Source organism: Hevea brasiliensis, chromosome 12 (genome assembly GCF_030052815.1).
Source record: "Hevea brasiliensis isolate MT/VB/25A 57/8 chromosome 12, ASM3005281v1, whole genome shotgun sequence".
NCBI classification, from domain to species: Eukaryota; Viridiplantae; Streptophyta; class Magnoliopsida; order Malpighiales; family Euphorbiaceae; genus Hevea; species Hevea brasiliensis.
The window spans coordinates 1,878,630-1,904,050 of NC_079504.1; the positions used below are offsets into that span (position 1 = coordinate 1,878,630).

At 29.8% G+C, this 25,421-nt stretch overlaps 1 protein-coding gene, 1 long non-coding RNA gene and 1 pseudogene across 3 annotated transcripts; 2 read left to right on the forward strand and 1 right to left on the reverse strand.

The window, feature by feature from the left end:
* Positions 1–807: 807 nt before the first annotated feature.
* Positions 808–2,569, forward strand: LOC110666253 (6,7,8-trihydroxycoumarin synthase). Its single transcript, XM_021826677.2, has 2 exons — positions 808–1,743; positions 1,822–2,569. Exons 1-2 carry the CDS (start codon positions 868–870, stop codon positions 2,440–2,442), a joined length of 1,497 nt encoding a protein of 498 aa, XP_021682369.2. The 5' UTR covers positions 808–867; the 3' UTR covers positions 2,443–2,569.
* Positions 2,570–10,679: 8,110 nt separating this feature from the next.
* On the reverse strand, positions 10,680–13,158 carry LOC110666240 (uncharacterized). Of its 2 annotated transcripts, XR_002497124.2 has the most exons (5): positions 12,788–13,158; positions 11,303–11,355; positions 11,125–11,194; positions 10,958–10,991; positions 10,680–10,857 (listed from the first exon to the last, which is right to left on the reverse strand). It is a non-coding gene; the product is annotated as an uncharacterized LOC110666240 (long non-coding RNA). The 2 variants fall into 2 exon arrangements; XR_002497123.2 differs by having other exon boundaries at positions 10,850–10,991.
* A 1,198-nt stretch (positions 13,159–14,356) lies between these two features.
* Positions 14,357–21,686, forward strand: LOC110666726 (cytochrome P450 83B1-like; annotated as a pseudogene).
* Positions 21,687–25,421: the final 3,735 nt, after the last annotated feature.

The following is a 25,421-nucleotide window of genomic DNA, read 5'->3' on the forward strand; positions in this document are numbered from 1 at the left end:
AAAATTTTAGTTTTATATTTATTGATCTTCATTTCTGTGCAGATCCAATAATAATAATTGTCTTTGAGCAATACTTGACCAGTCGTCCCAATCTTGGAAAGATAATATAAAGATTGCTTGCTTGCGTCAGCTTATTTAATTTATTTTCCGACTTACGTCATTATTATTATTTTAATTTTTTAATATAATTAATTTTAATGAATTTCAACTCTACTGGAGCATTATATTATTATTATTATTATTATTATTATTATTATTATTATTTTAAGATAAATTACTTAATTAAAACTTTAATTTATAATAAAAAAATTTTAATTTTTAATTTAAATAATATAAAATTCTTATAATATCCAATGACTAATTTTTAAGTTATATACGCTGAAAAGTCATTAATTAAACAAAAAAAATCTTTTCATATATTAATAATTTTGAATTAATTGATTCTGAATTATTAAAGTGTCAATTTATATAATTTTGATCATTAAAATTATATAAAAAAAAAGAAAATAATTAAATTTTTCTAGAAAAATCTCAATTTAATGTAAAAAAATATAACTTTTTTAATACATCAAGTGATATGTTAATAAAAATAATTTAAAAATTGATTAGTGAAAGTTATAGGGATTTTATATTATTTAAATTAAAGATTAAGGTTATGTATTATAAATTAAAATTATAGTCTCTATAATTTATTATATTATTTTATATAACTTTCAAAATACGAATCTATAGGTTTAGCTTCTAATTTAGATGCTGCATTCATCGATTTTGTCATATAATTTCCCTATAAATAGATAGCTTTCTGGCATTGCAAAACAGAGCAGCTAGCTAAGTAGCACCAGAGATTAAAAAAAAAAAAAAAAAAAAATGGCTGTACTCATCTTCCTTCTAGCTCTTCCAGTAGTGTTATTCTTGTTTCTTCTCAAGAAGAACAATACTACTAAAAAATATCATCTCCCGCCTGGTCCTAAGGGTCTTCCCATCATAGGAAACCTACACCAGCTTTACTTCTCCATCCCTCATAAGCGTATATGGGAACTTTCCAAAAATTATGGCCCCATCATGACCTTGAGAATGGGAACTAGGCCAGCCATTGTAGTAACTTCTGCAAAATTGGCTAAAGACATTATGAAAACCTATGATCTTAATTTCTGCAGTAGACCTGCCTTGGTGGGCTCTCACAAGCTCTCATACAATGGTTTAGACGTGGTTTTTTCACCCTATGATGATTATTGGAGGGAGATTAGAAAAATTACAGTGGTTCATCTCTTCAACTCAATTCGATCCTCCACCTTCCGTCCCATAAGAGAGGATGAGGTTTCTCGCTTGGTGAACAACATTTCCAAATCAGCAGCTGCTTCTAAGCCTTTCAACTTGTCGGAAGCAATGCTCGCACTTGGAAACAATGTAACAATTAGAGCTGCCACTGGCAAGAGATGTGATGTTGAAGATAGGCTCACAAGGCTCGTCAGCGAAACTCAAGCCATGTTTGCTGGATTCTTCTTTTCAGATTATATCCCTTGCGTTGGCAAGATTATCGATAGGCTCAGTGGATTACTCCGTCGACTCAACAAGAACTTCTCAGAATTTGATGTTCTTTACCAAGATATCATCGATGAACACCTCCAGGCTAAGGCACCCAAGTCCGAATGCGAGAACTTAGTGGAAGTTCTTATTAAACTTTACAAGGAGAACGCATATAAAATTCAACTCACTTTTGATCACCTCAAAGCAATTCTCATGGTATATAAATTTTCTGATTTCAATTTGACAGATTACTAAAGTTAAAACTATCTGTTTTATCTTATTTTTGTCTTGCAGAATGTGTTTATTGCTGGAACAGACACAAGCGCCTCTGCTGTGGTTTGGGCCATGTGCTTGCTGATGAAGAATCCGGAAATAATGAGAAAAACTCAAGAAGAACTCAGAAGTGTAATTGGAAAGAAAGGTTTTGTGAATGAAGATGATCTTCAGAATTTGCCTTATTATAGGGCCATGGTGAGGGAGACAATGAGATTGGAACCAGCAGCTCCAATGCTTGTCCCAAGAGAGACAATTGCAGACTGCAAATTGGGAGGCTACGATATACCAGCCAAAAGCATAGTTTACGTGAACAACTGGGCAGTTGGAAGGGACCCTGAAGCTTGGGAGAATCCTCTTGAGTTCAGGCCTGAGAGATTGTTGGAAAGTGGTATCGATGTGAAAGGAAATGATTATGAACTAACACCATTTGGTGCTGGCAGAAGAATTTGTCCTGGTTATTTCATGGGAATGTCCAATGTGGAGCTTTCTCTTGCTAATTTTCTCTACAGATTTGATTGGGAAATGCCTCCAGGGATGAAAGCCGATGACATAGATTTCAATGATGTGCGTCCTGGTATTGTGGTGCACAAGAAGCACAATCTTCTTTTAATGGCTAAGGACTACTTGAGTACTGCATAGATTAATTAATATGCGTTTCCCTCCTGCATGAATGTAGTTTTAATGCAACTTTTTCAGCATTTGCTTTGTATGAGCTCTACATATTTGTATTATAATAAATCGGCTAATCAAAGGCAGCCTGACTTAAGATTGATGGTTCTGTTGAATATTTAGTAGGATTGTCTTATCAAGTATTTGGATGTACTCTTATTATTATGTATAAATACTTTTTTTTCAGAAAAAGAAAAAAAAAACAATTACATCACTCATCATATAGAAGGATAATAATACCACAAATATCATAAAGAATCACACTATTAATTCATAATTTAAAAAAAAAATTATATATAGCCTAATCAATTTAATTTAGTGATTAAAAATATATTACACAAGTTTTATTTTTTCGACTAAAAAAAAAAAAACCTATATATTAGGGTTAGAGGCCAGTGAATGTTTCAGTTATATTTCCCTTTTCCTATTGTATTCTCTTCAAGTCCAGATATATGCTATAATAAGCAATTGTTTGGAGTCACATTTTTGTATATATTTTCATTAAAAATATTAAAATAATTAAATTATTTTAAATTATTTTTTCTAATACTTTAAGTGATAAATTTTAGAAATATTTTTTTAATCTTTCAATCCTAATTCTAAATAAAACTTATATATTAAAAGAGATTGTCTAGTGTATGGTTTTAATTATTTAAAAAAAATTATGTCTAACCTTTTCTCTCTTCTATTATTTTTCTTTTCTCTCTAAAATTTTTTCTCTTGGGCACCAGTAACTACTCCTAAATCAATATTCTTTTTTATTATTTTTTCTTAATTTATTTTAATAAACTCTAAATTTCTTTTTTCATATTTGTATCTGTTGAAAATAGATATACGGTTCTCTCCCCAATATTGAGATCATATCTCCCTATTATTGGGGTTTTATTTTCTCTCTTTTGTGAAATTTTATTTATTTTTATAATATTTAAATAGATTATTTGACAGTTCAAATACATTAATTTTTTTTTATTTGAGACTTTAAATCTTCATATATATGAGTAATAATTTTTTGTAAATGAAACTTTATAATGCAGTCTATTCCTCCATTAATATATAATAATTTAATCTCATTTATGAGTTACAGAGGCGATAAATTCTTAAAATGACTATAATGCAAAAGATTTCTCACAAAACTTATCAAGAGCAGCGAGAGTTATTTGATGAAACTCTCCTAGAGATAAATTGCTAATATCTCTCTACATTGCTTGTATGGTTTTTTGTAATTCAGACTCCAATTGTTTTAAATAATATATGTGTTTTTCAAGTTGAATGGATCGAATATTATTTTTCTCTATTTAAGATTATATAAAAATAAATAAAATATTATTTAATTATTTTAATATTATTAAAATATTTTTAAATTCAACTTAAAAAGTTTTAATGAGTTTTAACTGATATGTATATAACATGATTCATCACAAAAGAATATAGACAAACTTCTGCACGATTTCCCATGTCATCAGTGGTTATTAAACCCATACTTCCATTTGGAGCACATTTTCAATTCAACTTTGTTAGGTGTCACGTACCACCAGTGCCTTTCATTCGTCCATGTAAGCCGGACCCTGTAAAAAAAGTTAATATTCAATATAACCTTCCACTTTTATAAAAGGAAACTTAATAATTATTAAATTAAATATTTATATATATAATTAATTTATATATATAATTAATTTAAAATAAATTTTTAATTTATTTTCTATGAACTGCTCGAGATCCAAAATAATAGTCATATATAAAACATTTTTCTCCATTTCACTATTAATTAAAATTTATGATTTCCTGGTAATTCAATTACAAAATACTCAATGAAATGGCATGTTTATATATGCTCGAATATATAAATTTTTTTTCTTATATAAATTTAAATTTTTTAATATAAATTTAAAATATATTCAACCACTATAATCTATACAATAATTGAAAATTCAACCATCGTTTTACATTGAGCCAATAATTCAATAATTGAATTTCTGTATTGTATATTTTAATAATTTGATTTAACAAAACTGCAAAAATATTTTAAAAAATTCAAATATCAATTACCCTTTTTTTTTTTTTAACAAAGATGAATTGCCGACCATAATTGGTCGTCAATGGAAATTAAGATGTAACATTTGTTATTTTCAACTAATGGGTCTCATCTTGCACATCATTATGACTTTTATTAACATTTTGAAAAGTTATTAACTTGAAAATTATGTCAAATCAATGCATAAATATTAAACATTATTTTTTTTTTTTACTAAAGACATTTCCCCATTATTCAAAATTAGATTAATATTTCCCATTTTCATTTAATTTTACTCTAATAAAGGCCTTTCAATCCAGCTAAGCTATTAGCAGTTTCAATAATTAATAAATAACTGTTTACGACAAGTGATTATAATTAACTATAAAATATATAATAACGATTGAAAGCATATTACAGTGTAAAATGAAGAATAAAAAGACAAGCTTCTTTACGATTTTTTTTTTTTTTGTGAAATAATATTTTTAATCGTTGAATTAAATTTATTGTGTCTTTATTTCTTAAAATAATTTTAACGAAAATGAAAATATACATAAAAAATTCAAAGAATTGTATACTTGAAAATTATTATCTTTGTATAAATGTAATATTTAATAATTACGTAAATAAATTTTATTAAGTATAAATAGTAAATTAATAAATATTGATCAAAAAATATTTATTTGTAAATGTTCTACTAATTGTAATTCAGATATTATATTTTTCGTTTAAATAAAATTAACAACTTATATAAAAAATTGAAAAGATCTAATAGTGTCTAACAAACATGGTGGTTGATCAGTAGACGGGCTGTACGCTTTACCTTTTTGTTCATAGTCTTTTTCTGAGCTCCAAATTTACATTTACTACTAAAGAAAAAAAAAATCTGCATATTGAAAGCATTCTTCTAAATAAATAAATCACCTACAAATTAACATATAGAAGCTCACCGCAAAAAAACAGTTGTTTTAGAGACGGAATTTGAGACGAAAATAAATCCATCAGAAAGAATTTCTTTTAGCGACAGACTTTCAACGGATTAATGACAGGTATCAATTTAAGGGAATAGTGACTGATATTAAACTAATTAGCGATGAGTTATTAACGAAATTTGTGACGGACAATAGTTCCGTTAGAAATTCATCAGAAATTTTAGATTTTAAGAATTAAAACCCTAATGTTGACTGTCGCATTTTATCCCATTTCTTTCAAAATGGCTCTTCCTCTTTTCTCTCTTTCTAGACAATGAGGAGTTGCTCCCTCTTTTCGTTTGTGACAATCCACCACCGTAAGTAATTTGGTTTCAGCGCTCTCGACAACAATTTGTTGTTCTCAATTTCCTGCTTCTGGTTTCAGCGCTCAACAGGTAAGTAATTTGGTTTTATTTTTTATTTGATTTTAGTTTTAGATTTCTAATAGAATTTCTTGCGTTTTCTTTCTTTTCTTAATTTACTTTGTATCGAAAATTTGAGTCCGGTATTCAATTTCAAGTATCTTGTTTCATAGTCTTTCCTCAGTAATAATAAATAATATTACTTTTTCGACAGATTTACGGTGAATTAGCGACGAAATTTTAAAATTATTTAAAAATTTAAAAAATTATTTATGCATTATCGACATACCATATAACTTTAACGATGGATTTAGTGACAAAATTAGACACAGATTTGTGACGGATTAGCGAAGGTATTTTTCTGACGACACTAGTAACTAAAAATTAATTTGGTTTCATTTATATTAGTGACGGCATATTTCGTCGCTAAATATTAGCGACGGATAGAATTTTGGTCGCAAAATTTTCTGATGAGTGTTTTAGCGACGAGAACGCATCCGTCATAAATCAGTCGTTAAATTTTTTTGCGATGAAAACTAGCCCATCTGCAATAGATTTTGGTTTGTTTTTTTGTGGTAGCTTCTCAATAAAGAAGAATAACTTTTTCAGAAGAGAGAAATATAAAATATACACTCAAGGTCTCTTAGTAATGATAAGATTTTAGTATCTATTTACTAAAAATTTATCAACAATGATTTATTTAAAAATTATTAGAAACAAAATAAAAAAAATAAAAAAATAAAAATTAAGATTTATTTTTGATGAAAATACTCACGGGTAGCTATTCAAAGACAAGATTAAAAGAAGAAAACGAGAAAGGAGGAGAGAAAATATGAGAAAAAGAAAGCAAGAGGATGAGGAATTTCTTCCTATGAACTATAATTGATAGTTTTTTAATAGAACCCTATAGTTCATCTATAATACATTCATTCAAGACTAAAATACAAATACAACCCCATACAGCTTAAATAAAAATAAATAAATAAATAAATAGAACCTCAATTGTAAGACTAAAACCCACAATTAATGAAAAAAATCTCAGAAAATACAGCCAGCAATAAAAATAGAAACCATTACAAAAGACTATATGAAATCCTGATCATGTTTAAGTTTGCTCATTTTAGCTAAAGAGTTTGCAAAGCAGTTAAGACTCGCAAAGACTGTGAACAAAGGAGATACTAGGTAAGGATGCAGCAAAATTCAGAGCACTCTTAATCAAATTACCCATCTTTCAGAGTCCTGTGGAGGCTAGCTTTATGCATCATCTCGTCCCCTGTGATTTACAAGACCTCTAACTTTCTTTATTCTAAATTTAAAAGATTAATCATGCAAATTGGGTTTTGTTTTTCCTTCAATTACTGCCTTCTCAAAGATAAAGATTATCTAAATAATTAAGCCTACAGTCGCTACCTCACGAGAAGAACAATCAAATTAAAAATTGATGAGACCTTAGACCTTTGTGAACCAAATGATGTCACTCTCATCCATTATAATTGATTAGGAAGCTAAATGCTAATTGATCAATTATATAATAAAGAATATATATAATCGTTGATTATATTAGCATATATTTAAAGTCATTGATTATATTAGCATCTATATAAAATCCACTATAAGAAATTATTATTATAATAAAATCGTATTATAAATTTTTTACAATTAAAAGATAATAGTTAAAAATTGAGTATTTTTCTTTTAATAAAATTACAAACACAAAAAAATGGAAACATGAAATATAATTAAAAAAAAGCCAAATAATAAAAAAGCAAAATTTTAAGTGTTTTATTAATCATAATAATTTTTTTTAATTTTTTTAATTTTGGCCTAATATGAAACTTTAGGGTTAATTGTAGCCTAGGTCATAAATTGGGTAAAGTAAATGCTGATATATATGACAGTTGATGTAACAAAAAACGTAGCAACTGAGGTGTTATAGGTGTTATGAACTTTAATTTTTTTTATTATTATGTTATTATTGATGTGGTGGTTGATATAATAAAAATATTATTATTTTATATATTATTATTGATGTAGCGTAAATTTAATAATGAAAAAAAATCAAAACTTTTTGATTTAATTTTATCAATTATAATCGATTCTATATATTTATTTCCTTTATAGCTAGTCGATTAATTTTAACATAATTTAGTTAAAAATTAATATTTTATTACTTAATATAATTATTAAAAATAAATATTTATGTTATTTAGTATAATTAAAAAAAAAATTTCTCTCTCTTTTCACTTATATCTTTTTTTTATATATTTATGAAATTTATTTATAAAAAATATAAACTTTTTATTCATTTAAAAAATTAAAAATTCATTAAAAAAAGTCAATAATGATAATAATAATCATCATTTTAGGATATAATAATAATAAACATATGAATGGGTGTGAATATTTATTATTGGATGATGGTGGATGGGAGGAGAGAGATAGGAAAAGGGTGAGAGAGAGAGAGAGAAAAATGTGAATGTAGAGATAATTTTTTAGAGAGAGAGATGGGTGGGGGAGTTTGTGTATATATTATTATATAACAATGGATGGGATGAGAAAGACAAAAGGAGAAAGGTGTAAGGATATATTTTAGAGAGAGATGTATATATAAAAATTTATTTATTTTCATAAATAAATTTTATGAATACTAAATAAAAAAATGAGAGGAAATGAAGAAAAATTATTTTTTTATTATATTAAGTAATATAAATATTTATTTTTAATAATTATATTAAGTAATAAAATATTAATTTTTTACTAAATTAAAATAAACTCTAAAATTAACTATAATAAATGAAAGTAAAAAAATTATTAATTTTTTTATTATTTAAGTTACGCTACGTTAATAATAATATATAAAATAATATATTTTTTTTACTATGTTAATAATAATATAAAAAAAAAATTAAAATTCATATTACATGAGCTTCCACGGAGAAGCATCCTCTAAAAGGGGAAATAATAATATTCCAACAGCAAATGGTTAAAGGGTGAGTTCTTAGGCTTATAGTCTATATTTCATTATCTAAGATATACAACTACATCAAAATACTTGTATATATATATATATATATATATATTAGCAAGAACTTTCTGTAAATTAGGCAACTCTTTCAAAACTTCCATGCGGTAAAATGGCGTGTGCGTAGAAATATTAGTATCCACTTAAATAGGTGTGAATTTTAAATAATAAAATATTTAAATTTAAATTATATTAAAAGTTTACATTTTTTTAAATAAAAATATAAATTTACTATTATTTTAAATATACACTAATTCATAGGTTTTTGAATCAAAATCAATTATACTTCCTTTATTCAATTTTATCTACAATTTTAAAATCTTTCATAATAGTTAATAAAATAATTAAATAATTTAAATTATAATAAATATTTTTTAATTAATTAAATTATGTTTTATCGAATTTAATTAAAAGAGATAAATAAGTGTTAAGATTAATTTTAAAAAATTATATAAATAATTATTGTGTTTAGTAGAAATAATAATAAAATTAATAAAAAATAATTAATATTTTTTAATTTTTGAAAATGAAAAATTATTATAAATAAAATAATTTATAAAAAATAAAAAGTAAAATAGGAATGAGTTTATATAAATATAGAAGACAGTATCGATTACTCCTTAGAAGTATGGGCAAATGCTACCAATAATTGAGATCCTGCCACTGGAGATGATCATGTTGTGGTAGCGTGTTTGGTTCCAAGGAAAGGAAGGGACGTTCTTTCCAAGGCCACGGATACGATATTAGCGGGAAGATCACTAATATGCCCCACAATTGGATAGCTTTCATTCCTTGTTGACTTTACACCACCTACTTAAATCATTTCTTTAATGGATCCTTTCTCGCGTTTCAATTGATCTTTACAGGTGCCAACTACTACCCTTTTTTTTAATGAATTACTCAAGATAATTACAAACATATCAAACATTGCTAACGTCATATGATATGAAAACGATCAAGCCAGGATGGGAATAGTTCATGTGGATAATTCATCACTGGGCACTAAATTTCAATAAAGTTAAAAATCTTATAATTATCTAATTAATTCACAGAAAAATTTACTTGCTTATAAATATTACTTAAATCTTTCAATTTTAAAAATTTACTAATGAATCTTTCAATTAATTATATCCTAGCTAGTTTCAAAACCCATAAAATTTACAGCAGGTTCAATTATTTATTTATTTATTTATTTTTTATTCTGTTCATTTAATACATTTAAGATATATGCCATTAAATTTTTATGAATTTGCATACTAAAATTAAATGACCTATAAGAACAGTAGATACATTTTCTGTAAATGAAGCTTTATGATATAGTCTATTTCTCCATTATTATTTAATAATTTAATCTATTTTATGAGTTACAGACATAATAAATTCTTGAAATGACTAATGCAAAAGATTTCTCGCAAAGCTTATCAACAGTAGCAAGAGTTATTTGATAAAACTCTCCTAGAGATTAATTGCTAATATCTCTCTGCATTGCTTGTATGGCTTTTTGTAATTCAGACCCCAATTATTTTAAATAATATATGTGCTTTTCAAGTTGAATGGACCGAATATTATTTTTTTTTCTATTCAGATTATATAAAAATAAATAAAATATTATTTAATTATTTTAATAATATTATTATTAAAATATTTTTAAATTCAACTTAGAAAGTTTTAATGAGTTTTAAATGATATATATAGCATGATTCATCACAAAAGAATAAGATTAATTATTAGATATATCGATAATATTAAAAAATAATTTTTGTTTTATAGAAAAGTTGATTCTTTTTATAATATAAAAAATTTATTTTATATAGTTATGAGAGATAATATATACACACTAAAACACCTAATAATTTCTCAAAGAATAAAGACAAACTTCTACACGTTCTTCCATTTCATCAGTGGTTATTAATTATTAATTTATTAAACCCATACTTGCAGTTGGAGCACATTTTAAATTCAACTTTGTTAGGTGTCACCTACCACCAGTAACTTTCATTCGTCAATGTGAGCCCGACACTGTAAAACAAGTTAATATTTAATATAACCTTCCACTTTTATAAAAAGGAACTTAATAATTATTAAATGTTGTGAACAAATGCTGAATATTATGACATACATTCACCAGAAGCCTTGCCATCATAGATATCCAGCTGTGAATCAATAAATGGGCAATTAGGTGTAATAATCAAACCATAAATCTCAAACCAGAGATTGCACCACGTACCACGAAAATAGAAGACTTTCATACCAGGACAACTAGGTATACACTTCAAAAAGAATTACCTGCTCAAATCGGTCACCAACATTTGTTCTATCAACTATAACCATGGAATAGCCCATACCGCATGCCACACTGAAACAGAAGGATCCATTTTCAAAACCCACGGATACAATTGAAAGTATATGCCATGGTGCATCAAATTTTTAAGATAGAATAAATACAGTTTACTATTTAGCTTACCAATAACATGCAGGCCCTCTAGAATATCTACCTTCTGGGGTACTGATGAAGATCTGACACGGAAAAACAAACATAAAATTGTATGCTAAATATAAAAAGGGAAGCCTTGTGGAAATAATGCAGACATCACAAGGGTAAAATTGTATTTGGCAGCCTGCTGTTTTATTTTATTTGTCTCTAGTGGACCTATGAATAATTCTTCTTTTTGATTTTATTTATTTTGCCTCCTTCAGGTGTGCAACCAGCCATTCGCCTAAACCCATTCGCGCCTTTAATAAATAATAGCTATGCTTCCAATGATTGGGATGAGGTTTACTGACAATTAGATGCATGACTGCCTGAGAAAGACCTAAATAATACATGGTGCTCAAACGAAAGTTTCCAATAAATTCATCTATGTGGAAGCATAGTGTGCCCGTTCATGCGCGCAATATGCGTTCACTTACATGCGTGTCCAAGAGAGATGCGGAGAAAACTTCAAAAACCAGCATAGAATGAAAAAAAAAAAATAATAAAGCAAGTTTTTAAAAAATAAAGCCAGCACGTGAGAACTGAGAAGTGAGAAAGAGAAATGTACAGAAAAGAACCAAAATTAAGAGGAAAAATGGTTGAATGAAAAGTCGCAGAATAACCATACAAACATGTGCGGTCAGCCACTCTTTAAGTTTCTTCAATTGAAAAGATGCATAGCATGAAATAAGCCTCAAGGCAGCAAGAAATAAGGCAAGTGCAACCTTCAGTTGCAAAGGCGAAAAGGCCCCATATAGCCAATTTCTAAATGTTGATCCCATATATTTCCATGAATTATCAGCCTTGTGCACAATAACAGTGAACAAATGACTACTGACACAAGGTGACACAGGTCCAAGTCACAACACACAAAGAACCAGTTCTCTAAAAACAAAATTTATTGTCAATGCCTATTTTCATCTTCACAAACCCTACATTTCCAATCTACTGATCCATGACCCATCAATAAGCAAACAAAAGTGTTGTTATCTGCTGTCTTTGGTCTACAACGTTTGCATCAGCTGTTCTTGTTTGGGTTGTTTGTGTTGTTTTATTTTGTTTATTGTGGTGTGTTGTTTTTGTAGTTGTTTTATGTTCTGGTTTGTGTGGTCTCTTAGAGGCCTGTTGCTTTTATTTCTGTTCAACAGGTGCTACGTTGTCCTTGGTGTTCAGTTTAAGGTCTTGGTTGTATCTTGTTTGTTTCCAGGTTCTCTTAGCATGATTTGTCCTAGCTCCAGGTGTATTGGGGCGAGGGTTATTTTGGATGTTCACATGCGTTCTTCTCGGATTTTAATTTCCTTAATATAATTTCGCTTATAAAAAAAAAAAAAAAGCAAACAAAAGTGATCACTACCAGGAAGATAATAAATTAACAACTATCTTAAGGAAAGATGTAATTTACAAAGATTGTTTAGCAAAGAAAATGTTTTTACCTGCACAAGGTCAATGAAACAGACAATGAACAACATATAATACCTGCAGTATATGCAGAGTTTACTGAACCAGCAGAAATCACTGCATCAGGAGGTAGAACATTATGCTTGAAAAGACTTCAACACGACGAGGAACTAATTCATCCGCCTATGAATCAGCAATCAGAAAATCACATGCATGTCAATGAGAAAGCAAACAAGAATATTGGGGACTGAGCAAAAGCTTCTAAATTCTTTAAAGCTTATCCAATACTCTACAATGTTTTATTCATGCCCTTGTAAAGGCCAACATGAAATAGCAGGAACAAACCTTCCATAACCGCCTAAACACACACAAAATAAACTATCGTCAATTAGTCAATTCAACAAACAATTGCAACAAGCACAAGCCCATAGGATAAGGAGAGATGTGTGTGTGTACACAGAGAGAGAGAGAGAGAGAGAAGGGCGGGTGGGGGGGTGGGGTTGGGTGGGGGAGAAGGGGTGGTGTGTGGTGTTCGCGCTTTGGAGGGAATAACCTCTATGGTTGGTTCCACATGCAACTTTTACAATAGTTTCCCCAGCAAGAGAAGCAATTGCCCTAGGCTGTGGCTGGACTCCATAAGCAAGCCTGAGTGAGCTATCTTTAGTATTATACTGCATGCACAGACTACCTTATTAGGATCCATGCCTACAGCAGTCATAAACTAATATAGAGGAAGAGCCAATCCAATCCTCAAAATAGGAGGTTACTCCCCAGACAAAAACAATACCGTCGTTATGCTGTTCATTTAAGGTGTGCACCCAGCAAATTAACCCAGCTATAACCAACCCAAACTTATGGTTGTGGGCAGCAAAACATCTACTGCCTAGGATTCAGGTTTAGCATTGGTTTTACATGAAAAGGTCCAGAATTAAGATGTGATTCTATTTTATTGAAACAAAATACTGTTTAGAAATTTTCATAAATTCATATATCATATAGCTAAATTATAAATATTATCTAAAAAAATGAAAATGATTATATTTTAAAAAAAAAAAGTTATATTAAACCACGTATAATGTAAACGAAGTTAATGATTTATATTCTATATTGAACCTGTAATTTGAAATCAAGTCATTCAAGAAATGAAAAACTATATATATATATATATATATATATATATATATATATATATATATATATATAAAGTTTAATATGTCATTATATTATTTATATATATTTATTTATGTTATATTGATTACCCTCTCAAATTTTTAATAACACCAATAGTGTGTAACATTATATTATAAATGAAAATTTATAAAAAAATTATATATAAAAAAATTAAATAGCAGTATGTACAACGAGTAATTAAAATTAGAAATTCATAATTTCTAAAAAAAAATTCTTATGAAAGTTTTTTTAAAAAATTTTTATCGATGTTTATTAAAATTAGTTAACTAAAACAGTTTATAAATTAAAAATTTTTTAAAAAACAATTCAAAAGCTTTATTTTTTTTCAAAATATCAACATCCAATTGCCATTAAAATCCAAAATGTTATAAAGGTTAAACTCGTGAAAAGCATTATTATTATTATTATTATTATTATTATTATTATTATTATTATTATGAATAAAAAAAATTAATCATGATTACGGTTACGAATAACATGATCTAAAAAAATTAGAATATATATATATATATATATATATATATATATATATATATATATATATATATATATATATATATATATATATATATGTAAGCCTACAGTCGCTATACCTCACAAGAACAATCAAATTAGACTTTGCGAACCAAATGATGACACTCTCATTCATTAATTGCTTAAGAAGCTAAATGCTACTTGATTAATTATATAATAAAGAATTATAAATTTTTTCAATTAAAAAATAATAGTTAAAAATTTGAGTAAAAAATGTATTTTTTTATAAAATTACAAAAACTAAAAAAACGTGAAAACACGAAACATAATTTAAAAAAAAAAGTAATAGATAAAATTGAAAACATGAAAAATCTGACATTTTTTCGTGATTACGCGTTTTCCACGTGTGATAGTCTTTACTTTTTTCAAATGTAATTTTCTATTCATACTCATAGTAATTAGCTCTCTTTTACCCTCCATAGATCACAATATTGGGTTTACTGATCATCTTCCTTCTACTTCTCCCTATCTTCCTCTTGTTTGTTCTTAAAAAACACAGAACTACCTCTTGTCTCCTTCTTGGACCCAAGTGTCTTCCCTTCGTAGGAAACCTATTCCAGCTTCGATAACTCCAACATTCAGAAGTGTCTATGGCAACTTTCCAAGAGATATGGGCCCCTCATGTCCTTAAGACTAGGTTTGAAGCAAATGTTAGAATAAAAAAAACTTTTGAAAAAAACTAGAAGGTGTAAAGAAATAACACAACACAAGAACAAAGTGAACTGATTTTTTATTCAATAAATCAAAAGACTCACTCACACAGACATAACAAAACAAGCTATAAATAGCCACACTCATATAACTGAACTCCTAGAAAATAGAACGACACTTAATAACATTCCCACAAAATGAGAATAACTAGTAACAGCTCCTGCAATCATGAGATTTATTACTAAACTCATCAAGACCACTTCCTACTAGCCGTTAGTGATTTGAATCACATTCCTAACACCCCCTCTTGATTCAAATTCTCCCATCCCAAGCTTGCTTCTTAAATAACTAAACTTGGAATATGGCAGCGCCTTTGTGAAGATGTCCAACTGCTCATCTGAATTGCAGAATTTCAAGCTGATTTCCTCCTTAGCTACTAGCTCCCTTATAAAATGGTGCTTTATTTCTATGTGCTTAGCTCGACCATGAAAGACGGGATTTTTTGTCATAGCTATAGCTGAGCTACTGTCACTGTAAATCTCAGTTGCCCCCTCTTGCTTCATGCCAAGGTCAAGCAAAAGTTTTCTCATCCACACAGCTTCACATGCTGCTGCTCCTCCAGCTACATATTCTGCTTCGCACGATGATATGACAACCGTAGGTTGCTTCTTTGACCTCCATGTGACTACTCTTGACCCAAGTGTAAAGCAGAATCCTGTTGTACTCTTTCTATCAACTAATGAACCCGCCCAATCACTATCACAATAACCCTCCAGTTTCAGAGATTTAGTTTGACAATACCAAATCCCCAAATCTAGAGTTCCTGCAACATACTTTAACACTCTCTTAGCTGTTCCATAATGGTGTTTTGTTGGTTTGTGCATAAATCTTGATACCAAACTCACAGCAAACATGATATCCGGTCTTTTATGCGTGAGATAAATCAAACCACCAACTAAACTTCTGAATCTCTGCGCATCAGCAGCTCCAGACCCATCTTCCTCCTGAAGTTTCTCATTCACATTCATGGGTGTCTCTACTGCTTTGCACCCGTTCAGATTGAATTTCTTCAAAAGATCCATTGCATACTTTTTTTGAACTATGAAAATCCCCTCCTTACTTTGCCTTACTTCCATTCCCAAAAAATAGTGTAGCTCGCCCAGATCTATCATATCAAACTTCTGTATAATTTGACTTTTAAATTCCATAATTAAGGAGCTGTTAGTCCCCACATAAATCATATCATCAACATACAAACATACTAACAAAAAATCATACTCCCCACAGCTCTTAATATACATTGTTGGCTCATTTTCACTTCTTTTAAACCCACATTGTAGAAAGTATGTATCTATTTTCATGTACCACGCCCTAGGGGCTTGCTTAAGTCCATATAAGGCTTTCTTAAGTTTAAAGACCTTACCTGGACTTTCTCGATTAACAAACCCGTCAGGCTGAACTACATAAACTTCCTCACCTAGTTCTCCATTAAGAAAGGCAGACTTGACATCAAACTGGTAGACACAAAGCTTGAGATGCGCCGCTATTGATAATATTACTCGTATTGTTTCATATCTTGCCACAGGAGAGAAGGTTTCTTCAAAATCTATCCCTTTCCTTTGTGCGTAGCCCTTCACCACTAGCCTTGCCTTATGCTTTATTAGAGTCCCATCTGGATTATATTTGGTTTTGAATACCCATTTCAGACCTATAGCTTTCTTATTCTTTGGTAGCTCAACCAAACTCCAGGTTTCATTTTTCTCAATTGCTGACATTTCCTCCTCCATTGCTAGTCTCCACTTTGTCCTTTTTGCTGCTTCTTCATAAGAGGAGGGTTCGGCAACATAAAGAGCAAAAGTGCATGACTCATAAATCTCTCTAAGTGACCTTGTCTTCATAGGTGATGTCTCACTATCATCATCATCATTGTCTGCTTCTCCATTCGATGAACCTGCAACATTGTTAGACAAATTTAGGCCAACGCTTGACCTACTCACTGAGTTCGATCCAATTGGACTTGCAGCAGAATTTGATTCTGAAGTGGTCATGCTTCCAGTTTTCCTGCTATGTATTTCCTCACCATCTTTGATCTGAAACACAGGAGCTTTTCCTTCGTCTTCCCATTGCCAACAATCTTCCTCATTGAACACTGTGTTCCTGCTTATAATCACTTTACCAGTTGCTGGATTATAGACCCTATAAGCCTTAGTTTGTGAGCAATAACCAATAAAAATGCACTTAATTGATTTTTCTTCTAGCTTATGTCTTTCACGTGCATTAATCATTACGTACACAATGCACCCAAAAATTTTAAGATGCTCAACTGAAGGCTTTTTACCTGACCACGCCTCATAAGGAGTTTTGTTAAGAATAGCTTTTGTTGGTGAAACATTGATCAAATAGACGGCAGTAGTCACCGCCTCCGCCCAAAATCTATCAGGTAGCCCCTTACCTTTCAGCATACTTCTCGCCATTTCAACAATTGTTCTGTTTTTCCTTTTCGCTACTCCGTTCTGCTCTGGAGTGTAAGGTGCAGTAAGCTCTTTGTGAATTCCGTGCTTCTCACAGTATTGATTAAATTCTTCAGAAGTGAACTCTCCTCCCCTGTCAGTGCGCAAAATCTTCAGGCTGCTTCCCTTCTGCTTTTCCAAAAGAGCCTTGAACTTAACGAAATACTCAAAGGCTTCTGATTTAAATTTGAGAAAATACACCCAGCTCATCCTACTATAATCATCGTCAAACAGTAGGAAAAATTTACTGCCACCCAATGACTCAGTTCTCATGGGACCACACAAATTGGCATGTACAAGCTCCAACGGCTTAGTTGCTCTCCAAGATTGACCAACTGGGAATGGCCTCTTGCTTTGCTTCCCATACATGCATCCCTCACATACTACCCTAGTTGTTTCAATTCGTGGAAGACCACTAACCATCTCCTTTTGAGCCAATAATCTCAATCCAGTTGTATTTAGGTGACCATATCGAAGATGCCAAAGTTGAGAGGCATTCTTAGACATAGTGACCATTGCATGACTTTCCAGTTCACTGAACACTAAGGGGAACATGCGATTTTCAGCCATATGTACTTTGGCCAAAACATGACCCGTTGCTTTCTCAGTAATAGTGCAGCATGTTTCATCAAAGAAAATAGTAAAACCACTAAGTAAAAGCTGTCCCACACTCAAGAGATTGTGGGCCAACTCTGGAGCATATAGAACATTAGAAATGAGTTTACTTTTCCCATAAATAGATTTTACCTCAACTATACCTTTCCCCTCTACTTGGACTTGCTTGTCGTTTCCCAAACGAATCATCCTTCTTTCAGTTTCATCAAGCTCTCTAAACATCTCTTTCATCCCAGTCATGTGGTTAGAGCAACCACTATCTATGAACCATACAGCTTTTTCTTTCTTTCCATGCTCCATTAACGCCATGAACAGAAATTCTTCTTCTGTTGCTTCAGTTTCTTCAACAAAGAAACTCTCGCTTGACTACTTTTGCAGTCTCTTGCAAGATGACCTTGTTTGCCGCATGTGTAACATTTCCTCTGTTCCACCCAACCTCTGCCTCTGCCTCTTCCTCTTGAACCACCACGTCCTCTTCCTCTACCGCTACTGTTGTTTCTCCCTTCATCTAATCCAGATGGGACTCTAATAAAGCACAAGGCAAGGCTAGTGGTGAAGGGCTACGCACAAAGGAAAGGGATAGATTTTGAAGAAACCTTCTTCTGTTGCTTCAGTTTCTTCAACAGCAAACTCTGCTTGACTACTTTTGCAGTCTCTTGCAAGATGACCTTGTTTGCCGCATGTGTAACATTTCCTCTGTTCCACCTAACCTCTGCCTCTGCCTCTTCCTCTTGAACCACCACGTCCTCTTCCTCTACCGCTACTGTTGTTTCTCCCTTCATCTTGAGTAGAATCTCTCACGGCAAAAGCTTTTTCTTCACTCTTCTCTTGTGATCTGTTCAATCGATCCTCATGTGCCTACAGTGACCCCATGAGTTCATCCACAAAGTAGATTGACAGATCCTTTGACTCCTCAATTGCTGCAACTACGTGATCAAATCTTGGAGTGAGACTTCTCAAGATCTTTGCAATGACAGTCCCATCCGTGATCTCTTCTCCGTACGACTTCATGTGATTAACAACTACTCTTATTCTCGATAAAAATTCCTGAACCGATTCACCGGATTGCATTGACAGTGTCTCAAACTCCCTTCTCAACGACTGGAGTTTGACCATAATAACTTTGGATGAACCCTGAAATTCAGTTTCTAGAATCTTCGACGCCTCCATTGAACTTTCTGCTGCTGAAATTCTTGAAAAAACACTTTCATGAAGTCCTTGCTGAATGAAAAAGAGTGCTTTTGCATCTTTCTTTCTATTCTCCCTCAATTTTGCTTCATCATCAGTCTCACTATACCCATCTTCAACCACCTCCCAAAGCTCCTGAGACTTGAAAAGTGTCCTCATCTTAATCCTCCAGAAATCGAAATTCTCACCCTTGAAGACTGGAATCATAGACTGCAATGAGTTGGATCCTGATGAGGCCATTGTTGTTCAAGCCAGAAAGAAGAACCAGGCTCTGATACCAAAATGTTAGAATAAAAAAAACTTTTGAAAAAAAACTAGAAGGTGTAAAGAAATAACACAACACAAGAACAAAGTGAACTGATTTTTTATTCAATAAATCAAAAGACTCACTCACACAGACATAACAAAATAAGCTATAAATAGCCACACTCATATAACTGAACTCCTAGAAAATAGAACGACACTTAATAACATTCCCACAAAATGAGGATAACTAGTAACAGTTCCTGCAATCATGAGATTTATTACTAAACTCATCAAGACCACTTCCTACTAGCCGTTAGTGATTTGAATCACATTCCTAACAGCAAACTCTAACAGTCTCTTCAGCCAAAATGGCAAAAGAGGTACTGAAAACCCAAGATCTTGAATTTTGTAGTAGACCTCGCTTGCTTGGTCTACAAAAATTATCCTACAATGGTTTAGATTTGGCTTTTGCACTCTATGATGCTTATTGGAGGGAGATGAGAAAAATATGTGTTGTTCATCTCTTCAACTCAAATCGAGTCCAGGACTTTCGTCCCATTAGAGAAGACGAAGTTTCACGTATGCTTGAAAGTATATCGAAATTAGCTGATGATTCTAAACCTGTAAACTTGACTGAAGCCATGATGGCTCTTACAATTTCTGCAATATGCAGAGTTGCCTTTGGAAAGGGGTTCGAGGAAGGAGGAAAAGAAGCCAAGAGGTTTCATGCGTTGCTTAATGAAACTCAGGCCATGTTTGTGGGATTTTTCTTTTCAAATTATATTCCTTACATTGGCTGGGTTGTTGATAAACTCTGTGGACTGCTCTCACGACTTGAAAAGAATTTCCATGAATTTGATGTTTTCTACCAAAAGCTCATCGATGAGCACCTCGATCTCAAGAGGGAAAAGCCCGAGTACGAGAACATTCTTGATGTTGCACTACAAATTTGCAAGGATCGTTCTTCTAAAGTTCAACGGACCTATGAACACATCAAAGCAATTCTCATGGTAATGGAATCCAAACTCGATATTTTATTACTAATTATTGCTGATTCTCCTTGACCTCATCACCCGTCATCATATATACTATTCGTTCATTCCTTCATTTTCTGTTATAAGTAATAACTACAATGCTATTGTTGATATAGTGAGTAACCACATCAAGAATAAGACTTACATGTGAACTATTTCCTTTTTTTCCTTTTTGGTTGAATTCAATTACTAATATTTGAGCTTCCGCTGTCATTATAATATTTTCATTTTTAAATTTATCTCCATGCAGAACATATTTGTTGCTGGAACAGACACAAGTGCATGCAGCTGTGATTTGGGCCATGAGTTTTCTAATGAAAAATCCTGAAACAATGAAAGAAGTTCAAGAAGAAATTAGAAGCTTAATTGGAAAAAAAAGGTTTTGTAGGTGAAGACGATATTCAACAATTGCCTTACCTCGAGGCTGTGGTGAAAGAAACGATAAGACTACAACCAACAGTTCCATTACTAATCCCAAGAGAAACAGTTGATTAGTGCACTTTACGTGGGTATGATATACCTGCAAAAATCCTAGTTTATGTGAATGCATGGGCAATTGGAAGAGATCCTGAGGCTTGGGAAAACCCGTTGGAGTTCTGTCCTGAGAGATTTTTGGATAGTTATATTGACATGAAAGGACAAGATTATGAGCTTATACCATTTGGCGCTGGTAGAAGAATTTGTCCCGGAATATTTATAGGAATTGCCAATATGGATCTTTCACTCGCTAATCTTCTCTACAAATTTGATTGGGAAATGCCTGCTGAGATGACAAGGGAGGACATAGACACCGATAATGTGCTGCCAGGTATTGCTGTGCACCAAAGGGAGCATCTCCGACTGATGGCTAAGAAATATATCTAATTTTAATTGCTATACTTAGATCAACATGCGCTTATGCTTAAATTGCGACCAAGTTTTGGTTTAGTTCTAGCTAATTGATTGGTGCAAAATTATGAAGTAATGAATTTAAATTTCAGTTAAGTTAAAAAATAAATAAATAAATTCACTTTGCCCATCTCAAATATGCCATTCCTAGGTATGATATAACTGTGATTTATATATTTACTTATATATTTAGAAAATTATATTTGATTATTACATAAAAATAATACATGCATGTTAAGTATGAAATGTTACTGTATAATAATTTAGTATATATGTGATCATTATTTATTGATTAAATGTAAAACACTGAAGATATATATATATATATATATATATACACACTTGACATTCATTTATTAATGGGAGTTTCTTGGTAATAAAACAAAATGTAAAATAAATATATTTATATAAGAGGTGTAAATGAATTAAGCCACTCGTGAGTTACTAGAGGTTCGGCTCGATAAAAACTCGGCTTAGTTTGACTCATTTTCTAAATGAACCGAGTTCGAGCTCGAATTTTAGGTTCGTTTAATAAACGAGCCAAACTCGAGTTCAACAATATTCGACTCAGCTCGAGTTCGAGTTCGGCTTATTTATAAACTCGCGAGCTGGCTCATTAAACAGATTTACAAGCTAACTCATTTATAGGCTCGTTTGTAGATTCGTTTATAGACTCGTTTATAAAAATATTTACATTAATTATTATAATTTCATAATATTATAAATACATTTATTTTGTTTATAATTATTTTGAAAATAATATATTATTTAAAAATATGATATAAACAATATATAAAATATATTTATAATTATATGGTTATTTGTGCTTTAGATTTATTTTTTTAAAAAATAAGTTAATTTTTATATGAGAAAAAATTTAGAATATTAGATAATAAATATATAAAAATTATTGTGAACTATTTATCTATATTAAATTACTAAATAAATTAAAATTACATACTTTTGACGTTGGTGTAATTTAAAATATGAAGCATATCTCTCTTCCTCTCTTCCTCTTCTATGAAAATATTAAACTTTTAAAATATTATGCTTCAAATTAACACTAATATATTCAACAATTATTATTACTTTCTCTCTATATGTAGTCTCTCTTCCTTCCAATCTCTTTGATTAGTTCTCTTTTATGTGAACTTTCACTACAATAAATGTTAAAAATAACTACAAAAATTACCGACCAAAAAATTTTATTAGTAATTTACTGACGATTTACCAATGCTTTATTGACGAAAAAGAAAAATAAAATTTAAAATAATTTTTACCGACGAAATTACCGACTAATTACCGACGAATATTTTATCGATGATGTAATTTCGTAGGTAAAAGTGGTGCCTAACATTGGCGAAAAAATTAGCGAAAAAATAAAAAAAATTACGACCAAATCTTTGGTCGATAATTACCAACGAAATGCTTTTCGTAAGTAATATTAAGGAGAAAATAGAAAATAAAACTTACAAAAAATACCTATAAATTTTTTTCGTCTGTAATTACCAACGAAATGCTTTTCATAGGTAATATTAAAGAGAAAATAGAGAGAAAAAATTCTAAAAAGCACAAAAAATTAGCTACGAATTTTTTTCGTCGGTAATTACCAACGAAACACTTTCATAGGTACTATTGAGGAGAAAATAGAAAATAAAATTTTAAAAAAAAACCCTTGAATAATTTTTCATTGGTAATTACCAACGAAAAGCTTTTCGTAAGTAATATTAAGAAAAAAATTGAGAAGAAAAATTCTAAAAGACTAAAAAAATTTACCTACGAAAACTTTTTCGTCGGTAATTACCAACGAAAAGTTTTTTGTAGGTAATATTAAGGAAAAAATAAAGAAAAAAAATTCTAAAAACCTCAAAAAATTTAGCTACGAATTTTTTCATTGGTAATTATCAATAAAACGTTTTTCGTAGGTAATATTAAGGAGAAAATAGAAAACAAAATTTTTTTAAAAAATACCTACGAAAAAGCTTTTCGTACACAATATTAAGAAAAAAATGGAGAAGAAAAATTCTAAAAAAAAAAAAATTTACCTGCAAAAACTTTTTCATACTAACGAAAAGTTTTTCGTATGTGATATTTAGGAGAAAATAGAGAAGAAAATTTCTAAAAAGCTCAAAAAATTCTAGCTATGAAAACTTTTCATTGGTAATTACTAACGAAAAGTTTTTCATAGGTAATATTAAGGAGAAAATAGAGAAAAAAAATTCTAAAAAGCTTAAAAAATTTAGCTACGAATTTTTTTTGTCCATAATTACCAACGAAACGCTTTTTGTAAGTAATATTAAGGAGAAAATAGAGAAGAAAAATTCTAAAAAACTAAAAAAAATTTACTTATGAAAACTTTTAGCCGGTAATTACTAACAAACCCTACCAACGAAAAAATTTTCGTAGGTAATATTAAGGAGAAAATAGAGAAAAAAAATTCTAAAAAACTAAAAAAATAAAGTTACGAATTTTTTTTGTCTGTAATTACCAATGAAACACTTTTCATAGGTAATATTAAGGAGAAAATATAAAATAAAATTTTTAAAAAATACCTACGAACAATTTTTTATCAGTAATTACCAACGAAAAGTTTTTCGTAAGTAATATTAAGAAAAAATAGAGAAAAAAATTCTAAAAAACTAAAAAAATTTACCTACGAAAACTTGTTCGCCGGTAATTTAAATTACAGACTTTGATGTTGTTGTAATTTAAAACATGAAGCTTATCTCTCTCCCTCTCTTCCTCTTCTATCAAAATTTTAAACTTTTAAGATATTATGCTTCAAATTAACACTAATATATCCAACAATTATTATTACTTTCTCTATATATAGTCTCTCTTTATTCTAATCTCTTTGACTATTTCTCTTTTATGTTTAGACATTTAAATGATTAATATTCAATTTTAATACTAAGCTATCTATCTATTATTATTACTCTCTTCTCTTTTTCAGCACTTTCTTTTTATGCATCATTTAAAAATTTATCTCTTATTTCTTTTTCTACTTAATATTGTCCACTTATTTTCAAAAAATTAAATTATTAATATTTTAAATTTAAATCATAATACTATTGAGTTTATTATAATTGTCATTAATATATTGATATCATATAATATCTTGAATTTATATCACATAGTAATCTTTTTAATTAAATCATAATATTATTAAGTTTAATTGTGAGTCATGAAATTAGATAGTGTGTATATATATATATACACACATGTAATTGAGTCGATTATAATTATAATTAATAGATTAATATCACATAATATCTTGAATATTTATCACATGGTAATCTCTTTAATTAAATCATAATATTATTAAATTTAGTTAAGAGCTGTGGAATTAGATTAAGCATGTGTATAATGTAAATATGATTTTAATCAAATTTAAACTTTAAAAATTCATAAATGTAATAATAAATATGATAAAATTTTAATTATGCATTATATTGTGCCATTAAGCCTTTATTATACTAAATTATTTATATAAAACAAAAATAAAAGTTGAAATTTAATAAATAAAAGTTAATAAATTAAAAAAATCATAATATTCATCTATTTTCATCTTTATTGATGTGAACCTTCAAGTAATTGGTAACTTGAAAACCCACATTCAAGAATTAAATGAACAATATGGAAAGCACCAAATCAAGATGTATGAATTTGAATCTTTGAACCAGCACAATCAGATTGTTGTGTAATTCAAAGAAAATATCAGAAATGGGATTCTTGACCTAATTCATATGGAGAATGAATAAACCAAGAATATTATGCACATTAAACCTTGCAAGATAGAATCTCAGCAAGTTAATGAGCTTCACAAGAACAAAGGCAACAGCCAATTTACTCACT

Bases quoted from the DNA above. Each gene is read 5' to 3' on its own strand.
- LOC110666253 (XM_021826677.2), top strand. From the start codon at position 868: ATGGCTGTACTCATCTTCCTTCTAGCTCTTCCAGTAGTGTTATTCTTG. The intron at 1,744-1,821 runs GTATATAAATTT...TTTGTCTTGCAG, and splicing joins ACCTCAAAGCAATTCTCATG to AATGTGTTTATTGCTGGAAC.